The sequence below is a fragment of the Macrosteles quadrilineatus genome, unplaced genomic scaffold (assembly GCF_028750875.1).
Source record: "Macrosteles quadrilineatus isolate MER2022 unplaced genomic scaffold, UCM_ALF_1.0 Scaffold_2__2_contigs__length_208266976, whole genome shotgun sequence".
Taxonomy (NCBI): Eukaryota; Metazoa; Arthropoda; class Insecta; order Hemiptera; family Cicadellidae; genus Macrosteles; species Macrosteles quadrilineatus.
Genome location: NW_026542595.1, coordinates 53968336 through 53993886, shown reverse-complemented (window position 1 = coordinate 53993886; position 25551 = coordinate 53968336). Strand labels below are relative to the sequence as shown.

At 35.1% G+C, this 25551-nt stretch overlaps 1 protein-coding gene across 5 annotated transcripts in view; it reads right to left on the bottom strand.

Moving 5' to 3' along the window:
* Positions 1-25551, bottom strand: part of LOC128985787 (TRAF3-interacting protein 1-like) — a 68302-nt gene that overhangs the window by 21810 nt on the left and 20941 nt on the right. For 3 of the 5 annotated variants that reach the window (XM_054405660.1, XM_054405663.1, XM_054405662.1), the window contains exons 7-10: positions 25252-25390; positions 22305-22436; positions 20115-20226; positions 14438-14569 (exon numbers count right to left, since the gene is read on the bottom strand). In XM_054405660.1, the coding sequence (XP_054261635.1) occupies positions 14438-14569; positions 20115-20226; positions 22305-22436; positions 25252-25390 (515 nt within the window). Of the gene's footprint in view, positions 1-12969; positions 13044-14437; positions 14570-20114; positions 20227-22304; positions 22437-25251; positions 25391-25551 lie in introns of those variants that run through there. The other 2 variants (XM_054405664.1, XM_054405661.1) reach the window with 2 other exon arrangements.

Here is a 25551-nt window from a genome sequence, read left to right as displayed (position 1 = left end):
CCAGAAAGTAGAAGAGGAAAAACTTCATGCACAGAATGAGAACCGTGTTCCTCTTAATTTTGTTATGAGGTTCTATCATGAGCCATTTGCAGATCAGCGTCATTACAATGACCCAGCTGCCTCTGAAATTGCGGCTTTCGAGACGGAGGATGGTGCGCCACCTTCACATAGACATATTACAGTGTATGAAAAGGAAGGAGGTTTAAAGAAAATCGATTATGATAGTATGCACTGTGACCCCATGTGTTATACATTAATTTGGCCCTGCGGTGAAACTGGTTGGCATATAAATTTGCCTATTGAAGGAACGTGTGAAACAAAAATACGGAAAACTGTTACCATGCGAGAGTATATTCTATACAGAATTTCAGTTAGGGGAAATGGTTGTGCTGGAAACTTTAATCCTATAGTAAGCGCTGGAAAACTTACTTAACAGCTTTTTGTAGACTATTATTGTCGTATTGAAGGAGATAGACTAAAATACATTCGAAGAGAACAAACAAAATTACGTGTAGACACTTATGTTGGTTTGTCCGATGCTTTACGTATAAGGGCTGAACAGTTAAGAGTAGGTCGGATCGTAGTTTTGCCATCGTCCTTTATTGGTAGCCCCAGGAATATGATGCAGAATTATCAAGACGCTATGGCATTAGTCAGGAAGTTTGGGAAACCTGACCTATTCATAACATTTACGGGTTATTATCTAATTGTGGGACAAAATGGGGAAAAAAAATTTAATGTTTTTTATAGAGAAAGTAAATTTATTTTTTGTTAATTGTTATAAAATAACCTTACAAACATAATATCAGCCTTAGCATAGCTTAATTTTAATATTTACAATTTTTTTTTTATTTTTACTGGCCGAACATAGAGAATTTTGTCAGATCGCTAACGTTCTTATTAAAATCTATAAAAATCCATTCTTTAAAATTAGACCTTAAAAAGTATAGTTTTAGGATAAAACATACCTACAACAATGTATTCTACATATAATTATAAACATTTTTACGTTTTATGTATATATAAACGGTACAAATAGACGAATATTAAACCAACTGGCATGATTAAAACATTTAAATTTCAAGTAATGTTCGAATCTAAATTTGTATGGATTAGATTTTTAGGTTATGTGTAATAACAGATTAAATTATTTCATGTTATTAACCTTAAATATGAAAATAAATCTATTTTACTGGATTTTAAGAGTTTTTGTCAGCGTTAGCGATCTGTAACGGCGTTAGCGATCTGTCACTGACGTCAGCGATCTGTCGCGGTCTATAGTAAAACAATCAAAACTACAGTATTACGTAAATCAAAACAGTAATCCTACAAAAGAAAGAAATACAAATGACTCTTGGGAGATTACAAGAACAAGATAATTACAATTCTAGAAATGAAGGTGACAGTTTTCATTTTAGAACCGATATAACAATAGCAACAAAAATTTGGAGTATTACGTAAATCAAAACAGTAAGCCTACAAAAGAAAGAAATAATAATGACTCTTGGGAGATTACAAGAACAAGATAATTACAATTCTAAAAATGAAGGTGACAGTTTTCATTTTAGAACCAGTATAACAATAGCAACAAAAATTTGGAGTATTACGTAAATCAAAACAGTAATCCTACAAAAGAAAGAAATACAAATGAGTCTTGGGAGATCACAAGAACAAGATAATTACAATTCTAGAAATGAAGGTGACAATTTTCATTTTAGAACCAGTATGACAACAACAACAAACATTACAGTTGTACGCAGTTTTTGAATTTATACATAATGGTTCTCCTCTTTTTTACAACTGATGGGCTTGGCAGAACTCCAACAATTTGATCATATGAAACATATGATACGTCTTTTTCGTACATTACGTACACTGACTTATCTTTCAATATGTTTTTCATGAACATCACTTTCAGTTCATCCTCACTGTCAACTTCTGTTTTCACAACCGCAACAAAATTAAGCGGTTTTTTATTTTTCTTTTCACTTCCCACAGAAACAACGACAAAACAGCCTTTTACCAATGACGACTCATTGAGCACAGGTACACATTTAACCAACTTCTCATCGTCTGAACAAGAAAAAACCTCTTCAACTGTTAATTTCTTCTTTGACGTAGAAGAGGAAGCCAAGCTCATCTCTTTCTTCACCTCTGGTAACCACTCCTCCTCTGAAGAAACGTCTTCCAATTTTAAGGTTTTTGGTGTGGAAGTACGTGAAGCAGAAGCAGCTCTTTTCTTGGAAGTAGAAGACTTTGTCACGTTGTCTCGAATTTCCATTAAGTGATAGTGCTTGCACGGCTTTGATGTGTCTAAGCACTGGAAGCAAGACAGTTTTGATCCGAACATAAATCCCCTGCTGTTCCAGCTTACTTGTCTCACTCCCATGATACCTTTTAGGGCAATAAGATTAGTGGGAAGTAGGCTTTTCATCTCCACGAACTCGCCGTTTGACACCTCGGCGAGCATTACAGAGCTATTCTTCCTTAATACTCTAACTAACTCTGCTGCCGAAGATATGTCATTACCATGCTTTACATAGTCGTCTGCAGTCCTTTTAATTGATCCACCTACTCCGTCCATCGACCCTTTACCGTGTCCCGGTTCAGAAAAGTTCCAGGTAAAAACCTTTAAGTTTTAAAAAAACTTAGGTAACATTTCTTTCATGAAATACAGGTTGCCCTTATTCCTGTACTGTGACGATGGACCATCAGAAAATATGTGGACGGTGTGGGTTAAGGGGAGCCTTTCAGCTGCATCCTCCAGCACTGGTCGCATGTGGGCCCAAACCGCGTGACATTGGTGTTCCAAATTATCAGCAACCGTACAAAAGGATTTGCAGACTACTTCTCCTTGAGAAATGTAGTGCATTACACCGGTATGTAATGACACTTGTTTTTTCGAAGCACCAAAATGCATAGATTGGACTTCGGTTCCCAATTTACAAATGTAGTTTTGGGAGAAATCTATTTGTAGCAAAAGCTCTCCCTCCTTAAGGTTTTCTCTAACCTTTTTCAGTTTGTTGGCCTGGTGAAGCATGCTGAAAACACGTTTTTTATATATGGGCAGTGCTTTCTGAAACATGTCAATGAGTTCTGAAACTGGAGCCACTATTTCCTCCTTAACAGTTCTTTTAATATTCTTCTTTGCCCCCTTAATGTTCCTTTCTTCTTGAATATTTTTCCACTTGGAGTACTTCACGTTTGCTTCGCTGTCATTTACATTAAATTCAATATCATTGTTTTTGCATTCTTTGCATTGTTTTAACATGCATTTCTCATTCCTCGAGGAACAAACAAGGGATTTAAGTACATCTCGGCCACTCTTTTCTTTGATAACATTTGCTGAACTTAATGAAGAAACCAGGAATTCAAAATTTTCATGGATGACGCAGGCACATGTTTCTCTGTCTCTAGCTTTGGGGCGAGTCACCCAAAACGGACGAGATCTTACAAACGTAGTATATCCTATCTTAATGTTTGGATTTTCTTTACAGAATTTTGTATACAAGTTCTTCATGTTGTCTAGCAAAATACGGCGTTGTTTCTTGTTTTTCCCATTTTGTACAGAGTCTTTTTTACCGGGGCACATCTTTGAAACTAGGTCATCTTCAAAAAATCGCCTTAACGTCAATGCCTCTTTAACTCGTACAGTCTCATGCTGCTTTCTTGTGTAAGTTATATCAACTGTTTGACCATCAACCTCTTTCTTTGCTCGTTGATTGTGTTTATAAGAAACAATGTTTTTCAAATATGTCTGGACTCTATACCGTTTCAAGATTTTTGTGCCTATTACTTTAGTCATAATCTGTCTTTCTTTCGCTCTAGGATTGACCCCTGCTATCTGGTTTTTCAGTTGCTTTTGCAATGTGAATCCAACATAAAGTTATTTTTTAACTTTAGGCGAAACACGTTCGGTTCCAATCAATTCTTTAACTTTCTTGTTCGGAGATGGCGAACCCGGTGAATTAGTTTTATTTTTGATCTCTCTTTGCAGTCGTTTTTTGTATTTTTCTACTTTCCGTTTCAACTTTTTAATTTCATCCGCCTGCTTGTTTATTGTCCTATATGCCTTAGCTCTATCTCGACGAACCTGTTTTCGCCCTTTTTCTTTCTGTCTTGAAACTACTATTTCGGGATTCTCTTCCTCATTCGCAGAAGATGGAGGGGTTTGATTTAAGACATTTTTCAAAGCTCTTTGTTTCTTCCTGTACGTCGTACAATACTTTCGCCATTGCTTTCTTATTTTCTTTTGCTCAGACGGCTTCATTTCTTTTATTGGTTTAATTTTCTTTTCTTCTTTCAACCGTTTTAGTCTATCTCTGTCTCTTTTTCTCTTCTTTTCTAGCTGCTCTTCGGTCATTTTGGCCTTGAACCGACGCTGTCTCTCTGCTGCTAATTTCTTTTGTCGCTCATATTTTTCCGAAATCTGAATATGTTTATTGTTCACCTTCTTCGCCATTGCTGCAAACTTTACCAGCAAGTCTGAAAACAAGATACAAAATCGCAATACTCACTTGTTTAAACTTACCTGATATCATTCCAGCATTAATAAAAAATTGGGAAATACGGTGAAAACAATACAAATCATTTTGAAATATTTAACCATCCAAACAGTGTCATTACATTAAGTTGTTTTTAATTAATTCACAGATTAGAAAAGTGTACTTGCTTTGTTATGTTAGCATGATAATGTTAACTAAAAACGGCATGAACCACCACTGTGACACCATAATTGGTACCAACAATGAAGAGACGCAAAATTTCATAATCAGTTGGAAAAAATTTCAAAAAACACCGAAAGACTACTTTTGATACCTAATTTAATAGACTTCGAATTCCATGTAAAATAATATGGTACAAAATCTGAAATATTTTTAAATAACAATGTATCGCTACGTGAAGAAAAGGGTCATGATCACGTCCTTAGCTGCATGATAGCATAGTACGACCATGATATAAACTAATTGAAGGGATAAAAATAAACTTGAGAAATATTTAGGCTAAGAGAGATTTAATGTAAACATTGTGCAATACTGTTAAAACGTAAACTTACTAAAACATAACGTCATTCTTGTAACAATTATACAGCTCGTTAACAATAGTAGACAGATCGCTAACATCAGCAGACAGATCGCTAACGTTATCGGACAGATCGCTAACGTTAGCGACAGTTAAACAGATCGAAAACGTTAGCGAGCTGTTCGTTAGCGATCTGTGAAATTTAGTTGTTCTAGTAACTAGCGCCTTAATACGAGCATTGTGGCGGGAAAACAAACTTTGAGGTTATGTTGCTCACTACGTATTCTTACATTACGGCGTTTTCGTTAATGTTCATCTGAAAAGTTAAAAGTTATGCACGTTAGCGATCTGTTGCTTAATTAACATACTGAGTAGAACTTACCTTGATTTCTGATGATAAACTGGTAAACACGAAGATTAACTGAAAGAATAGCATACGATTTCACTTCACTAAACAAACTGCAATCACTGGTGAAGAGGGTGCTTCTTGTGAGACGCCGAGTGAGTAATGGCGGCAAGTTTAAAAAGTGCGGGAAATTTAAATCGAGATAGCGGGACATTCAAATGTAATTAAAAAATGCTGTTTCATATTTTCGTTTGCTTTAAAATAACCTCATGAATTAAAAGATCCATATTCAACGGTTATCTTAAAGTTGTTATTACATTTTATTTTTGTATTTATTTTATATATTTGCAATCTTCAATCAGCCATGTTGCACTTCGGGACCGTTAGCGATCTGTTTAAAACACTCTTTGGGAATATTTTTCATATTATTAAAATCATTTTTGTTTATATTTTATGCATTTATATGGTAGCTGTTATTATATGCTATGTATGACAAATTTAATTTTTATTTTTATAAAATCAAAAATGGTTGAAAAATTGGTGGGACTAAATTTTTCCCACAATTTTAAATTCACCCTTACCTGCAATCCGGCATGGCCTGAAATAACAGGGAGTATTCATACTTGGGAGACGCCAAATAACAGACCAGACATTGTTGTAAGGGTATTTCATACTAAGGTTCAGGAACTAATACGTCTACTGTGTACAGTTGGGATATTTGGAGCAATAAAAGCATTTTTGTATACAGTGGAGTTCCAAAAGCGTGGATTGCCCCATGTTCATTTGCTTCTAACGTTAGATGATGATTGTAAGTTTAGGGGTCCAGAGGACATTGGCAAAGTTGTTTCGGCCGAAATTCCCGATCCCATAAACCAAGATTTGTATGACTTAGTTAGTAAGCACATGGTGCATGGGCCGTGTGGTATATTAAATCCTTCCTGTGTATGTATGAAGGATGGAAAATGCAAAAAAGATTTCCCTAAATCCTTTATTGAGGAAACGCAAGATAATGTTAATGGCTATCCGATTTACAAGCGTAGAAATAATGGGAGAACCATAACTAAACGTGCAACTGGAGACGATGTAAATGTTACAAATCAGTTCATTGTGCCATACAATCCATTTCTTCTTCTATATTTCCGTGCACATATTAATGTAGAGATCTGCTCCAGTGTACGATCTATAAAGTACATCCATAAGTATGTATATAAAGGTCACGATTGTTGCAATATAGAGGTAGCAAGGGAAAACGATGTACTTGATCACGATGAAATTAATTTATTCCTGAATGCTCGATATGTTGGACCAAGTGAAGCTGCTTGGAGAATGTTTGCATATTGCATGCACGATCAATCTCACACTGTGGTTAGATTGCCAGTCCATTTACCTGATTCTCAGAATGTTTACTTCAGAAACGATGCCCCGGAGGAAGGTTTAATCCAAGCACAGTTAAAAACTACCCAATTAGTAGCATGGTTCAAGTTGAACAGCAATCCTTCAACTAGAAGTCCTTATGTATATCCCGAAACACCAGTTCACTATGTATGGAAGAAAAATGAATGGCATAAACGTAAACACTATTCTAGAACGATTGGCCGAATGTATAATGTTTCACCTGCGGATTCCGAGCGATATCATTTACGTATATTATTACTACATTTAATTGGTGCTACCAGTTTTGAAGATTTGAAAACGTATGAAAATTTCACACATCCTACATTTAAGGCAGCAGCAACAGCACGAGGATTAATATTGGATGATATGGAATGGCAGCGAGCCTTACAAGAGGCCTCTTCTTTTCAAATGCCATACCAGCTTCGACAGTTGTTTGCCTACATCTGTATATTTCAGTGTCCATCAAATGTTCTGAATTTGTGGAATCTCTTTAAGGACTCAATGTCTGAAGATTTCCTTAGATCATACCCGACCGAAGTAGCTTACCAATTAGCTCTGAAAGATATTTCAGAAACGTTAAAATTACATGGTTTCTCTCTGAAGTCATTTGATTTACCATCTATTGATGAATTGCCTCAAAATACATGTATAGAGGAAACTATAGATGAAATCCAACATGATGAACTAGCAAAAATGATCGCTTCATCAAATGAAGAACAACGTGTTGTGATTGATGAAATTCTAAACTTACTTCTAAACAATGATGAGTCTGCAAGTGTTAAGGCATACTTCATAGATGGACCTGGTGGCACCGGAAAAACATTTGTATATAAATGCTTAATCCAGAGATGCATTAATATTGGAATGCCAATCATATCCGTTGCATAGACTGGGATTGCTGTTATGTTACTTCCCTTTGGTCGCACAGTTCATAGCCGATTTAAATTACCACTGAATTTGAATGAACATTCTGTCTCCGGCTTAAAAGTCAACAGTAAAGAGGTTTCTATCATTCGTTCTGCAAAATTAATAATTTGGGATGAAGCACCTATGGCCAACAAATATGCTCTAATGTGTGTCAACTGGCTACTGAAAGATATAATGGATAACGATGTGCCATTGGTGGGAAAATCATTATCTTAGGTGGAGATTTCCGGCAAGTGTTGCCGGTTGTGCCTCATTCATCTAGAGCCTCTACTGTTCAGAATTCAATTAAGTTTTCATACCTATGGCCACTATTCAAAATTTTTAAATTAACAAAAAATATGAGGGCTAAAACTAATGAGTTAGATTTTGCTAACTTTTTGCTCGAAATTGGCAATGGGGAATACCCAACAATTGATGACAAATCTGTGGACTTACCCCCACCACTTATCTCTGATTCAGACATAGTTTCAGAAATTTATGGAAAAAAGTTTACAAACGCCTATGGACTCATCGTACTTATCAAAATGTGCCATTTTAGCACCAAAGAATGAGCATTGTGAGGAAATCAATAAAAGAGTTTTAGACCTCATCCCAGGCTCAAGCAAAACATATATAAGTGTGAATAAACTAATTACAGATGATGACAGTGAACTATTGCAATTCCCTATTGAATTCCTCAACAGCCTTGAGATGACTGGTTTGCCTTCTCACAAATTAGTCTTAAAGGAAGGTGCCATTGTGATATTATTAAGAAATTTAAACTACACAGCAGGTCTTCTAAACGGAACAAGACTTATTGTCAAGAAAATGTATGAAAACAGTTTAGACTTAGAAATCATAACTGGCACAAATATTGGACAACGTGCACTATTACCCCGCATTGATCTCTCTCCATCAGATTCTACAGTACCATTTTCTTTCAAATGAAGACAATTCCCCATAAAGGTTGCGTTCTGCATGACCATCAACAAGGCGCAGGGCCAAACGATTGATCAAGTTGGTGTGTACTTGCCTGAACCAGTATTTAGTCACGGTCAGTTGTATGTCGCCTTATCGAGAGGGAAATCTTTCGATACTGTAAAAGTAGAAACTAAATCAAAAGGTGGACGAACAGCAAACATTGTTTGGAAGGAAGTATTATAAAAGTCGTAATATTAATAAAGATTACCAGATGGAGGGAACTACTCCTGAGAATATGCGTACATGCAATTCTACCGACAGAGATGTCTATTTTACAAGAAATATTGTTGTTAATAAAACATTCTTAATAAAGCCTCATTCACGCTGTGATACATATGAGTTAACAAATGTACGTGCTTTCTCTGTAGGTGCTTTTAGGAAGTGTGTGGATATTGTTCTGAATTAATTGATTTTAAAAACGGAAAAAAATACATCGGGGCGATTTTCTCTGTGTTATATGGAATGTGTTATACTTTAATTTGGTCATAAGGCGAAATTAATCCAGCAGCCCTATAAGGGTTTAATTAAAGTTGTACCGCCCTTATTAAGTTTAGTATTTTATTTTTTTATTATTAATTTCAATGCTGCGGAGCAGCACGGGTCATCTAGTGGCAATGAAGAGGTTGTATTTATAGCCTATAGTTTATAACAGTTTATTTTTGTTTTTAAATAAAACACAAGTATTTAAGTACTTAAAAGCAAATCAAATTTTTTTATCAATAATTTGACACAAAAGTGCAAAAGGTTCTATTTATCTGTATTAAACAGGTAGTCTACAAAGTTAAAAATAAATTACGCAAAAAGAATAAATTAAAAGTCTGATAATCAACTAATAAGGGAGATGGAGTGTATGTTGTCAAATGGAATTAAATAAATGAAATAATATTTAATTAAATACAACTAAATTTTAAATTCAAACAATCTCTCTCTAGAGAGAGAGAATTAAATGTTTAAGACATTTTTAATTATTTTGCGAGCGAGCAAGCAGATTTAGAAATATAATAAATTATGGTTACAAATACATTTAAATTGATACATACAGGGTGTTCATTTGAAAACTTTCCATATCTGTTGTGTGCAAAGGTAAGGCTTTTAACACTTGTTTGTTCTCATTTCCCCCTAATTTGGACATGCCAAATCCAATAAAATTATTTTCAATTTTGAAAAATGCCCCAAAAGGGCCCAATTTGGGGGGTAGGGGTGCTTTTTGAGAAATTTTCAAATGTAAACATGGGTTGTGTGATACATCAATTTAAAGGTATAATCACCCCGATCATTTTGGTGCAAAAAAAGTTTAATTATCTTTAACCGTATTTACAGGGTGGGTCAAAACGTTTTAAAAAAGGACTTTGAAGTTAAGTACCATATTACCCTAACTACTGAACGGAACAGCGCCAAATTTCTTTCCAAGCTTATTCTTGAGCTACTCTTTAAGATAACTTGTAGTAAGGGCATTTTCCAAGTTATTTTCTAATTTTTAAAAAATCTCAAATTTTAAGAATAAAAGAAAGCTGAAAACTCAAAATTCTTAAATAGCAAGGTATAACAAATTTCATACAACGTGAAAGGACCTTTTTTAACAAACATTTTACGTATTTAAGTTTTCTTTCTATCTCTTACCGTTTAAAAATTGCAGTGGAAAAACATAATTTTCCATGGTAAAATTATAACTAGTTTTCTAATAAAACACATTGCACTTTGTTCAACGATGTAGTAGGATTCATAACAAATTGATCGACTACTTTTACGTGTGTCAGAATTCATCTTGGACCCTTCATCCTGTTCTTTTCTCATTGGTAACTGAGCCAGTTTCAGAAAACTTCCTAACTAAATCATTTACAGCCATATGACTCAAGGTTATACCTGGATATCTATTGTTAAACACTTTGCAGTTATCCTGGAACACTTTTGTTATGGCCAATAAGTAAAATAAAGTATATTTTTTTAAGTTTACACCATATTTGATTAGGTACTACAGGAAATGGTACTTTTGAAATTAGTACTACCATTGACTAGTCAATGGTACTACAGAAAGCGGCCCACGCTTGGGTTTTTCTCATCAGCTATAAAACTTGTTTCTCACAAAGTAAAACGTAATGACTTGTTTGCCTATCTGCCTAAAAATAATTATGAATTGTTTCCTTCAGTTATTGCACCATTTAATGTGTCTAGAGACGAATTTTGGCTGTTTTATTAGAAAACTAGTTACACAGAAAATTATGTTTTTCTACTGCAATTTTTAAACGGTAAGAGATAGAAAGAAAACTTAAATACGTAAAATGTTTGTTAAAAAAGGACCTTTCACGTGGTATGAAATTTGTTATACCTTGCTATTTAAGAATTTTGAGTTTTCAGCTTTCTTTTATTCTTAAAATTTGAGATTTTTTAAAAATTAGAAAATAACTTGGAAAATGCCCTTACTACAAGTTATCTTAAAGAGTAGCTCAAGAATAAGCTTGGAAAGAAATTTGGCGCTGTTCCGTTCAGTAGTTAGGGTAATACGGTACTTAACTTCAAAGTCCTTTTTTAAAACGTTTTGACCCACCCTGTAAATACGGTTAAAGATAATTAAACTTTTTTTGCACCAAAATGATCGGGGTGATTAGACCTTTAAATTGATGTATCACACAACCCATGTTTACATTTGAAAATTTCTCAAAAAGCACCCCTACCCCCCAAATCGGGCCCTTTTGGGGCATTTTTCAAAATTGAAAATAATTTTATTGGATTTGGCATGTCCAAATTAGGGGGAAATGAGAACAAACAAGTGTTAAAAGCCTTACCTTTGCACACAACAGATATGGAAAGTTTTCAAATGAACACCCTGTATATATTTCACTTTGATGTTTGCAGTACCTAATTTGCCACAAAAGTGACAGCAGGCCATGGTAACTAAACTTTGATGCAACACATACACAACACACAAGCGCGATACTAAAATGAAATAAATGATTTTGGAGACTAAACTCACGCTAAGTTGACTTCTTAAGCCGGGTTTACACTATGCCAGTTGGCGAGACAATTGTCTTTGCCAATTGGCATCACGTGGTTTTGGAATTGTCGTAGGCCAGGCAAGTTGAACGAGAACCTGTTCACACGTGGCCAACACTTGCCCAGGCATTTTACAGTGAACCAGGGTACTACTGCTAAAAGACAAGACAGTGCTATTGGCCTCTACACCGTTTACACGGTGCCAATTGTCACGATAACTGGGTTTTCGAGGGGTGGGGGCCTCACTGGGCCCAGCTCATTGTCCTCAGTCTACTCCCGGAGACAACTGAATTTCGGGACAGTTGGCGGGACAATTGGCTTGCCAATTGGCCTGAAGTGTTTACACGAAGCCAGTAATTCCAAGCCAGTCAGTTGTCTCCTGGCAATTGTCTCGCCAACTGGCATCGTGTAAACCCGGCTTTAGAGACTCAAAATTTCTTCTCCAGATAGTCCAGAGGGATGCTCCAGACACCTGAATCTCTCTGCCAATGAACCAGCTCCTTCTTTATTTCAAATTCCTCTATTGGGACACCAGCTGAGTTGATTCCATCGTAGACTTGGCACAAGGCAACCAAACTTTTCTCCTTCACGCACTTTTTTCCACAATGCACTCAGAGTTAATGGAAAAACCTCGCTCTACTGTAGAGTTTCTGTGAGACAGCGTCAATATGATGGTACAAAAGTCTGTCAAATGTTTGCACTGTTCGTCCCTCCGTTATTAATTACAAATCATTTCAAACAAAAACTTGTCAAGTCAGATCTCTTTTCTTCTGTACTTTTTGCACATTTGTACACTTTCTTCAGAGATGAATATTTCTTTGTATTGATTCTTAATGGAGTCAGCTTTGATTCCAGAAGTTAGATTTTTTGTAACAAACGACTCCAAGCAGTTTGTTAATCTAACCTCGGCAAGTGTTCTATCAAAACCAATTGTTCCCGGATCCAAAAAAGAAATGTATTTCGTTAAACATTAATAAAGTGGAGAATTTTTCATGAGTTTTTTTGTCATGGCTACAATAGCCGTTCTGCATTCATTTCGGAAGGTTTGTATGTCTAATTGTGTTTTTTTTCATCTGAGCGTGTCACGTGTAGCAAAGCCTATATCTATTGTTTTAGCAGGTTTAAGATTTTCATTAGTAAGTTGGATTTTTTCCGCTCTGTTTTTAGAATTTTTAAAACTTCTTCCTTTACAATTTTTTCCATAAATGATAAGACTAGTGCATTTAATTCTTTATACAAAAAAAGGTGCCATCGGCTGATCTCCTTGGAATTCCCGAAGAAAAGGCTCTATCATTGATTGAGGCCATATATGAAAAGAATGCAAGTTTAGGTGACAACATTTTGTATTTTATTTTTCCCTTCACAACCTTGAAACTGTAGGAATTGGGTTCTTGAGCCGTATCTGTAAGATATTTTATTACGTTGGGTAAGATTTTCAATGTCCTTTCTGCTACAGGTCCACTTTCAACCCATCTTACTTAACAAATTGCAGAGGAAACAATTTAGATCTAGATAACTGTACATATAAGACCTTCTGGCAGGTGAGTTTTTAAATAAATTATAAAAAGTTCTTAAAAAAGTAGTTATTTCTATTTCCCATCCTGTACTATTTATTCCAACTTTAAACTAGCAGTGACCATATGTGAGTTGTCATGAAGGAAAATCCAATTGTTTCCCGCCCATTTTTCAGTGCGTTTCCTTCTGATGGCATCTCTTAAGCGCCTGAGAATTTTGATGTAAATTACCTTGATTACTGTTTGCCCCTGTAGGATAAACTTGTAGTGAATTCCTTTTGAAAAAAAAAAACACCTCAAGCATCACTTTTCCTTTGTTTTTGTCCACAGGAAATATTTCCTTACTTGGAGATGTTTTTGTTTTCTATTCAGAGGTCTGTCGTTTTGGTAGAGGGTTGTAGAGATAACACCATGTTTTGCCACCAATCACAATTTTATTCAAATATTTGGATCTGCATGGACCAAATGAATTAATTCACCAGCCATTAACATTCGAGTGTCTTTGTACTCAGGAGACAGCAGTTTTGCAACCATTCGTGAACAAATTCGATGCATGTTCAAATGACCATGAAGGATGGTGTGAACACTTCCATGAGATAAATGTCAATTGGAAATTCATCGATTGTTAATTTCTGATTTTCACACACAACTTCATAGCCTACTCGCTCAATGTTTACAACATTGACTGCTGTTGAAGGACGTCCACTATGAGGGTCATCGTCGATGCTTTCAAGGCTGTCATGAAACTGTTTGTACCACTCATAAACCTGACTTTTCTTCATATTCTTTCCTCTGTAAGCTTGAATTGACAACTCAAGAGTCTCACTAGGTGGTTTTTTAAGTAAAACCATTGACTATACACAGAAAACATAGAACTTAATGTTTGTACGCTGTTCATGAAATGCCATATTTCAATGCAGGTACACGACTGACAGTTACCGATAATGTAGACTTGCAGGTACACGAAAAGCGCTTACCAATGCTGCACTACGGCTCGTCAGCTATACCCGCACTACCGATATGCCATTCCTGCAAGGCAAATTTCCCGCTGATGATCACGCTACATGTCTACAGATATTCATTCCGGGAATTTTTTTGACTGTATATGTAACTTAAATCCAAAATTGCACGATAATTTTGCTGATTCTAATGTAGCAATCTGCTTTAAGAGGGTAATCAATTTTCGACCTAACTAAAAAACGGCTACAGTTATTTGTGATGAGTGATGATATAATTAATATTATTGGAAATAACTCTTAAAAACTCTTTATAAAATACCTACAATATCAACTTTTTGAATATAATCCAGTCCGGTTTCAAAATTAACATTTTCTTCTAATTCCTTCTGTGTTTCTAAAATCTGAGATACTAGATGTCCTTGATCCCCTGATAGTAGTTGGTTTTCACCCACCACCTAAAAAAATATTACATGCACTTCAGAACAACAATACAGCAATAAAAAATTTATTGTGTTTTGTAGGTATAAGAGATAAACTAAGCCGGAACATTCCTACTTTATGATTCTATTCCAGCAACACTATAGAAAGTCTATCAGCAAGTCCTAAGTCAGGTATTGTTCAACCAGTTCGGCAGCCGTCCTTTATTACTGCATACTCAACTAAGATCACACTAAAAGGGACTAGGAAGCCCAATAGCAATTTTAATTTAACAAGTTATTTCCAAATCAGTAAATCAGCCCAATCTGATAATAGGATTTAGGGAGCGTTGTATTCCCCAAAAATCAGGTTTTTAGACTTTCTGCCTAGGTCCTATATAAATTTCAATAATTTATTACTGTTCAAATTAGCTAAAAAAAAAAAAAAACAGTCAATTTTAAATATCACACTTTTATTCTGCACCTAATGGTTACCAAGATGTGGCAATCAACAGATAAATGATTAATATTTTGTGTAGCAGATTTTCTGTTAACTATAAAGTTATCTAAGCCGACTGAAATGATTAGTTACAACCTAAAAGTCAGTGACGGCTGGTCCATAAGGACTCTGTGACAGAGTCCTCCCATTTTCAAGACAAAAGTATAAATAATAATAATTAACTTTATGATATTTTATTCCTGCATCTGAATGTACATACATGTTAGAAGGGTCAATATCTTTGGGACGGGTGATAATGGACGCAATATGTTTTTGCAATAGGTAGTAAGTACTTGGGGACTCAGTAGATATGAGTCCAAACTCCCATATAAACTGCATGGAAGAATTCAACCAATCACAGCGCTGAGTCAGGTTCTAATGCAATAGATATAGAGCGTTTGGGACTCCGTCCTAACAGTAGTTCTAACTATTGCCACAAGCGTTGAGCGTAATGATCTGTTGACTGTCAAGTGTCAACAACACAATATGCAGGGCCGGATTTCCCAATAGGCCCGGTAGGCCCGGGCCTATGGGCGCAAGCTCCCAGAGGGCGCACGGCCGAGAGGAAAAATATTTTTTTTAATATCTAAAAATAAAATAAATAGCCATAGCTTAACATATTTTGCTAGTTGATATAAAAAAACTCTTGCCAATATAAAGCATTATAATTTTTAAATTCATTAGATAGACGAGTCAATTTAGCCCAAAAAAGCCTCTAAGATAGAACAAATTCCAACAAATGGTTTTTCTACGGTTTTTGGTAGTAATAGGTGTAGAAAGTAACAGAAAAAAAGTCTACCAAAATCGGACAACCGGAAGTCGGGTTTTTCCAAGATGGCCGCCATGAGGCCTTCAAATCGACAAGATGACTGCAAATTCGTTGATTCATAGTTCCAGGATTGGCCGATTTCCACGAAAATTGGCAAACACGTGTAGAACTATATTTCCAACCTTAAATATGAAAACTAGGCAGACAAAGTAACCCAAAGATGAATTTTCAGGGTATTTTGTGCTAAAAAATAAGACTTTTTACCTCAAATATATGTTTTTCTAATATTTTGTACAAAGTTTGTTATAATTTCAAATTTATTTTTTCACCATTAGATTCAACACAAAAAAACCTAACAATTTAGTATATTGAATCTTTGTTCTGCTTCAATTTGTTACAGAGATATTGAAAGTAATAACTTTAGTATGTTTTCTTGCCGAGACAACTCAATGTTAATCTTATGGAGAATAAGCATACATATTAATATTATTTTTCATTAAACCTATATGGATAAGACTTTTTGTTCTGCTTCATATTATCTGTTTTAATATTTTTTTTTACTAAAAATTCCGTTTTTGGCAGTTACCATTGCAGCAAACCTACGTATTCGGTTCCTCAGTTTTAATCATAAAGAGAATAAGCAAAAATCAATTTCTTATTAGTCCGAGAAGTATAGAATATAACCTTAAAACAATACAAGAAAACGTTTTATGGTTTTATGTTGTAGTTTTGGGTGTGCAGAGTCGGATTTTCCCAACATTGGACAAATTTTTAAAAAAAGATACCATAAGCATTTTCTATGCACATTTTTCTAAATATTGACTTGGGACCAACATCGATATTTATTGGGTGGTCAGTACTTCATTTCGATGGGAAACGTATTTTGGCCGCCATTTTTGATCCACCTTATTGGATATAATTTTTTGTTGTTGTAACGACAGTGTTGTGACATATTATTACTATATATACTATATTTTCACGCATATTCCAATGCCGAAATCCGTTTTTAAATACAATTTTTTGTATTGAACGTTTTGTACTTTGAATTTTTTTACGATTATTTTCCTTATCTTCAGTTAGTAGTTCATTCTTAAATAATTAATGATGTAAGGGCTTTCATTTGAGCTATTGATCATTAAAATTGGACGAGTTAGAGACGAGCTACCAATCCCAACAAAATATTAAAATTTAACTTTTTATAAATCAATTTTTATTAAATGATTTATATCTCGGGTTTTTAATACGTCACCAAGTTCTTTCTGGTCTCAAATTACTCCGTAGAGAATTAGGTTTTTTATTTTATTAGTCACTAAATAATATCTGACTAATTAATAAAAAATGAGTCATGCACCTTAATTTAATATTAATTTATTTGCATTTGAAATTTGTCTTTAGTTAAGTACATATATCCCCAATTCTAATAACTCCCAACAAATAATCTATAACTACAGTAAAAGTCAATACTTTGATGAATCTTTTAAGATTATAAAGAGTATTGGGAGTTATTTTTCGATTTAAGGGTATATGTCTTAAACTAAAGACAAATCTCGAAAAGAAATTATTGTAAAATAAGACAGACCCATATTAAATTTGTCACATAACCCAAACATTTACTGAGTACAGTAATATGAAACCAGAAAGAACTTGGTGGCGTATTAAGAACCCGAGATATAAATATTTTAATAAAAATGTATTTCTAAAAAGTGAAATTTAATATTTTGTTGGGGTTGGTAACTAGTCTCTAACTCGTCAGATTTTAATGATCAATAGCTCAAATGAAAGCCCTTACATCACTAAATGTTTAAAGATAGAACGAACTGCAAGCGTTAATATGTGCTGGAGATATAAGAAAAAATAATCTTAAAAAATGTTCAAAATACGAAACGTCTTTAAGAAATGTATGCAAGAGAATTTTCGTTTGAATATATCTTTAAAACGAAAAAAAAATATTTAAAAGCTCATTTTGGCAATGGAATGGGCGGTAAATCTAGTTTAAAATAATGTGTCACAACATTGCCATTACATTAAAAAAATTATTTATATCCAATATGGCCGATCCAAGATGACGGCCAAAAACACGTTCCCTATTGAAATGAGACTGTCATTACATTTAACAAAAATATAACAACGAATTTGCAGTCATCTTGTCGATTTGAGGGCCTCACGGCGGCCATCTTGGAAAAACCCGACTTCCGGTTGTCCGATTTTGGTAGACTTTTTCCTGGTACTTTCTACACCTATTACTACCAAAAACCGTCGAAAAACCATTTGTTGGTATTTGTTCCATCTCAAGTGCCTATATTGACTCGACTAAGAAGAAATAACCGTTAGGAAATATAAACAGTTTTTCAACATTACGCATCAATTTCGTTACAACATTGATAACGAGCAGGCCCAATTCACACCGAACGGACGTCGGGCGGAGACGTGGCACGGACGTGGCGAGGACATATGTCCGTTCCTCGCCTCCCCATGTAAACAAATTGGTCAATGCACACACAAGTGACGTGGCGCGGGCGGCCGCCCTCCCGCCACCGCCACGTCGCTTCGGCGTCCCTCGTGGCGTATCGGAAGTGGCATGTCCGTAGCGCGCCCGTTGTTCGGACTGCAAATATTGTACTCTACTTACCAACCTTCTTGTGTATAGTGCTTGTACTTACCAACCTTGTTGTGTAGAGTTGTTTTTGTGTGTAGATTGTGAGTTGTTTCTTCACTATGCGAGACGACATTGAATTTTATATCAAATTTTGTGTGGAAGTAGAACAATTCCCTTGTTTGTACTAATTAAGTTGACGGAAATTAACTAACACCATTGACATAAATAGAAATAAGCAAAAACCAAGGCGTTTAGTCTACATACAGGTTGTCTCGCCACTGTACCGTCCCTTCACCGTCCCTTCGGTGTGCATTGAACACGCCACGTCACTGCCACGTCTGTGCCTCGTCTGTGTCACGTCTCCGCCCGACGTCCGTTCGGTGTGAATTGGGCCTTACGGTTATACGGGAGTAGGCTGTAGGGATGTTGTCGAGCGCCCGAGCGGTACGCATCGTATTGCCACTACTCTTTGCACTGCCACTATACTGGGTCGGCGCCACTGATCGGAGTGATTAGGGGCGAATGTGTGTTAGACACCGTTACCACCCTTACCTCACAAAAAGAAATGTATTAACTAATCTTTTGATTAGTTTACAGCAACCTGCAGGGTCAAGTTAAAATATATAATACGTTTTGAATATTAAAAAATATGATAAGTTTATCTTTAAAATTCAATAACGAAAAAAATATCTGAGTTTGCAAGAGGTTTTAGAAAAATTAAATCCCCTCCAAAGCACCATTTGATGTCTTTTTCTCCTCAGCTCAGGCCTGAGGATTATGGTTGGCCGGACTATTGCTTTGCAAATATAATCTGAATGCAGTACCACCATAGATTAACCATAAACTCAAGTCGACTTGTTATCATATTTTTAATCCTAAATATAGTTTTTCATGTCTAGTTCATATATGTTGGTCACACTGGAAGTTAGTTTTGACGTAATTTTGTTTCTATTATTGTCTATTATTCTATGTTGTCGTTGTGAGAGTTTTAGTTTCTTGTAATATAACCAGGGGACGACCTATTGTTTATGATTAGATCGTTTTATTTTGGACAAACTAGGTTTAAATAACATATAACTTAAATAAAAAGAATTGTTTTCAGCTAATCCCTAAGGATGACAAATCTACTAAAGGCCTATGTTTAATCTATGGTATCACGAACTTGTTATGGAGTTCATGTTTTGGGGCCCGATATTGGAATCAATGGACATGCTTTTTTTTTGCAGAAATGCTCTGTGGGTTGGATTGTTTTGTTTCAGTCCCACAAGCGTAAGCATTTGCTAAAAGCATAAAATTGCCTTAAGTGTTTAAGACGGCATTTTGTTAAGGCTAACCAAGACAATTCTTAAAAAAACTTGCAATGATAAAATTCCGACGAGGAGTGGTGTTCAAACAATTAACATAGGCCTTTAGGCATGAGATGTTTTTAGTTTTTAATAAAGGTTTGTAGGAAAGAAACTGTGACCAGAACAGGGGGCGGAAGAAATATTTGGGCCTAGGGACGCCAAAATGCTAAATCCGGCCCTGACAATATGATCAGTCTAAAGTGAATACAGTATCTAGTGATTCTTAGAGTTCATTGTGCCGATGGTATTTGAGGTGTTAATTAATAATGTACTAAATTGTTTCTCTATAAGTTTTGTTCAGAGATGCTAATGAATTCTGTTAAAAATATTTCTGGAAAGTACTGCTACTGCTGAAAGTGATAATGTAAAGTTACCTGATCCACTACACCCTCTGATGAAGGAGCCTCAACAATCACCAAGCTTTCATCATCATCTTTAGGAAGGTCAATAGAATCTACTATTAAATTCACAGGTTCATTCACTTGCCTGAAAAATGTGTCCATTCATTTAGTGCGACACAAACCTCAAATGTATAGATATAATATAAAACTAGTTTTAAAGTTTAAGAAGACTTGCTGTTTTTATACCTGTTAGGAAACACACTTTCAAATAATGAAAAACAAGAAGTACTAAACAGCAAAATTGCATTTTCTATAAAAGAACAAGAAGACTTGTCAATGACATGGCTACGTCCCTATATCACCATTGGCATATTTGATGTCACAGGAGAAGAACAAAGCTTTCTAGTATAGGCTTTCTCTAGCTGTTTTGATCCTGGGCTCGTGGTTTGAAGGTATAAATGGAATAAAACCTCAATGAAATGAGGGTCCAGTAAAATAGGATGTCATTAAACATAGGCCTACTGACATCAAGTTTGTTCACAGTATCTGTATATTGTGTACCATGGATATTACATCATATTCAGGTAGTTTAGAACTCAAGTGAATGTTTTTCTATTACTGCTGGCGAGGCAGTGAGTGCCTTGACCATAGTAAATAATGTTTCTCCTTTTTTAAATTTATTTTGAGCCCCTTGGATGTCCAAAGTTTTGAGATGAGGTTTTCAAAAGTAAATATTAATTGGTCTCCATAGAAGCATGAGAAAATTCACAATGTTTAACTTTGTGCTGACATTTCAATGTAAACAATAAGAACTGCAAAATGCTTATTTCACTATAGCGCCTAGTTTTCCCCTTCCAGGAACTGATGAGAACCTCTTTAGAGAAGGAGTGGGGGGCGTGACGTCACTCTGCTCTTGAGGGAACACCATTACCGTAACGAGACGAAATGTTTCCATCGGTGTTTGTGGCGTAGTTGATAGTGTCTCAGACTTGTGATCTGGAGGTCCCCAGTTCGAATCTTGCTGGTGACACTAACTTTTTGTTCAAGCTTTTGCTTAGAATTCGAATACTTCTTAACTGTACATCTTTTGCTAGAATTTGAGGCATTTATAATTTTATTTATGAACAGAACTATTTTTTTTTTTTAATTAGTAAACCTTCATTCGATTTTTATCTTATATCTTTTTATATGATCAGCAAGTTTGGTTGGTTAGGTAAGGTTATGACAGTTTAATTTTATAATTAAAAATTTTAAAATTAATTTTATGATTAAAAAGTAAATTTTCTAACTAAAATATTATTAAATAAATTTAAAGATTTTCTTAAATCAACGTGAGGGGCTCTCCCACAATCCCCCACTCCTTCACAGAAAAGGTTCTCATCAGTTTCTGGAAGGGAAAATGAGACGCTAGTCTTATTTCACAATTTCAGACAGCTGAACCAAACAAATTATAAGATTTTACACAACTTATGTGGTACAAACAGTCTCATCAATGCTTTCCTTAATTTTTAAATTTATTAGGATTAAACTTTGGAAAATATGATTTTTCCTGGATTATTATTTTATTAAATAAAGCAGGACCAATACAAACAAATCCATGTGTCAGAGTCAAGTTCAGTTCAAGCACATAACATTACATAACAGACATTGACATTGCATAGCACTGAGTCAGGTGGATGGATAAGCCAGCCAGGAATGTCCAAAGTCAAACTCACCCGCATTATCTCCATGATAGATACCCTTCTTGTCTGCTTCTATAAAGATTTTCATGCAATTATATACATTTTTCTCACTTCCTCCTTAAATGCTCTAACTTCTATGGACTTTAATTTCACATTTTAAACCCAATAAAAACCAAACAAAAAATACTAAACAAAAAAAAATTTAAATTTACTTTGTTTAAAATGGAATAAAACAGCAGCACAACTTCTACATGTGGGATTACTCTCACTCCTCGATGTCAAGCCTTGATGTAACGATTTGCTCTATATAACGTAATATTTTACAATTCCTGTGTGAACACCATATCAGTCAATAGAAAATGTGCCCCTATATAGCGAACAAAATACGTTTAACCCTCTATACATAACAAATATTTAGTCATTTCATTGTAATTATAATATTTAAACACCGGCGGGTTGCTCACATTACAACATAAAAATGGGGAACCTGTACCACTTGATTGGTTGGTCTGATAAACCTGTGTGTAGAAGTATTACTCACTTGTTGTCAGTGTCGTTGAGTTGTACCATGCCTCTGTCTCTCACTCTCGGGGCCCCGGGCCTCGCGCTGGCCGGTCGAGCTGCTGTTCTCGGTCTCTTTGTCTCTCTTGCCACTGCAGCTACGTTGGTACTGCTGACAAATGACAAGTCTGTTAAACTCTTGACCTAGAATAGTGCTAGTAGACTTCTCATCCTAATACAATATTTGAAGTTTGTTTTGAAGTTTTTGTTTGTTTGTTTCATGTGTCATTTTACAAAAAATGTGTCACTTTAAGTTAAGTAAATATCAAGAAACAAATATGAGGGTTGTCTATGAAATAAGATATAAAAAAATCCAGTGGAGGCCAAGCAAGCTTTTTCAAATCTGACTGTAGCATCATGTTCTTTACTCCTCCCATCTACTATTCTAGCCAGTTCTCATCCCTATGAACAAATTAGTTTTATCATAGCCGATAACGATGTAAGGTAAATTTATTGGTCCTGCAAAGAATGAATGACATTCTATAACTAGGGTTCTGTGTGAAAGAGTCAGATGTGTATGGGGAAAAGTGTTTGGATGTAAAACATATGTTAAGAGGTTTATGGCGTTTGCAGAATTTTTTACATATTTCAATTATGAAGCCGGCAGTAGGTGTTTACTAGAAGTGTTTACAATGATAGAAGTTTTGGAAACTTTGCTAGTTTGCATGTTCAAGACTACTAGCGTTTACTGTTATCCTTTGTTTTCTTAGAGACAATCCATATCAGTTCAGCAATCTTGTGTTCAGTTACGTCAAGATACATTTTTAAAAATCCCCTCACTTGTAGTGTATTTCATATAGTACACTCTGCTGAGTATGACCATTGTAAATATATGTATCATGATGGCAGTGTTTCAGTAAATAGACCGTTGTTCTCTTCAACTTACTCTCTTAAGAAGTCCTACTCCACCGGAGTTCTTCAGAGTTCTCTTCAACTTACTCTCTTAAGAAGTCCTACTCCACCAGAGTTCTTCAGAGTTCTCTTCAACTTACTCTCTTAAGAAGTCCTACTCCACCAGAGTTCTTCAGATTTCTCTTCAACTTACTCTCTTAAGAAGTCCTACTCCACCAGAGTTCTTCAGATTTCTCTTCAACTTACTCTCTTAAAAAGTCCTACTCCAGGACGAAATGTTGTGTTATGTTTAGTTTTGTGTTTTTTTTTTATTGTATATATTAACCACGGGGCTCTATTTTACTCAGGTAAGGTAGCCGAACTCTATTCCATTCCAAAAAAAAAAATCCTCTAAGAAACAATGAATCTTATCACACAGAAATCTTAATCACAGAGTGTTATTCATAACTGACAGGTTCTTTAATTATTCCTCACATTGTTATCAGCAACCAAGGCTACTCATTGTGAAGAGGTAGGAACCAGCTACTAATACTGGGGAAATATAAAGAACACAATGCTATTGTCAGATTTGAACTAACTTGCTTAGTCCTGACTGGAGCTGGTTGGAGACCTTAAATTACAGATAATCATACGCAGTAGGGAAATCACAGTTGTAAACGTGTCTGAGTACTCATAATTTATAATATGGTGGTATAAGAGAATAAATATATTCCTAATATTACAGCACCAGTTAATTTGGTCCATATACAACAAAATCCAGTGGCGGATTAGGGGGGGGGGGGGAGGGGCTGCAGCCCAGGGCGGCAAATTGTAGAAGTATGTTTTTTTTTAGTTTGGAATTTTAAATATATATTGAGTTTAAATAAAAAAAAAACTTCATAACTAGGAAAGTCGAGGGTTGAATATGAAACATAAATGTAACTACTTAGTCAGACAGCTCAGTCAGCTACTGTTAATCATCAAACCTTTCCACATTCAACCTCTACCAACAACACGCACTATCACACATCTCTCAACCAAGCTTCCATCCCCGAAAACAGCCATGGACTCGTTTGAATCAGCAGACAGCGATGTGGCGTGATGACCCATTGGCTCGCGAGTTACTCATGCGAGCAATATTTTAAAATACTGTCACCGGTCATGTAAGGCTTATTCAGTATGCTATTTCAATAAAATTTTGATAACAAAATAATTAATCACCTCAAATTAAACTACCTTTTTATTTTTTTTACTATTAACAATTTGATTTCACACCTACTCCGATAAAATAAATTAGTACAGTATTTAGGATTAATCTAAATACTACTTTATTTTATTGGAGTAGGTGTGGAATCAAATTGTTAATAGTAAAAAAAAACTTAGTTTAATTTGAGGTGATTAATTTAGCTATACAAATTATTTGATTATAAGTCAATCATTGGTCTCAATTAAGACACACAACTCTCGACTTCTAAAATAATATTTTTTAAAGCAGTCGTCGTATTATGAACTCCATTATGTTGTAAAACAATGTTACATACTATGATCATTTAAAAAACCATCATTTTACTTGAAATATTTTAAATCTCGTTATCAAACCAAACCTCTTAATTGTTTATTTTTTAATTTAAAATTATTCTCATGGCTAAGGTAATTAATTACTAATGAGTAGGTATGCAATGAAAAAAATTATAAGAATAAGATAAGTCAAGCTAGTGAAGATTCAGCTACTGTAGTGGTAATAGACAAGTGAGCTGAGGCACACACGTCACTCCTTTGACCACTGTGATGTGATTCGGCGTTGACCCGCCCCAGAACCAAGATAAACTTACACGGTTGCTTATGATGGGGGGGGGGGGATTGTGGATAGCCCAGTGGGGGCAAATCTTCAAAATCGCCTCTGACAAAATCCTGTAGACGGATACTCAAGTATAAGTAAAACACAGTCCAGAAAGTAGACACAGTAATAAAACTATAACAAGACAAACATTCCAAAGTTAAAACATACCTGACACACTCTATTTACTAGACTAACAAAAGAAGCTTTACTTCTATTCCATAAAAATGTCATTGAAAACTTGCAACCAAATAAATACCTTTGAGGGGTCTCTTGTTCCAATGGTTTCTTCTCTAAAGCCGATAATTCTTTTGGACCGGATATTACTTTTTCCAATGATGACACTTCTTCTTTTTTGTCGTCTTGGCTATTAAAAGGTTCAGTAGAAATAGGTTTTTCTAGAACAAATAAAGATGAAAATATAAATATACAGTCAAATACTTTTACCTACGACCGTTTTTTTAAAGAAGCTGTTTCAGTTCAGTTCTTTGAATTGAAAAGATTCACATCACAGCATTGTTTACTTTCATAACAGCATAGCTTTACTCTTAACAACACA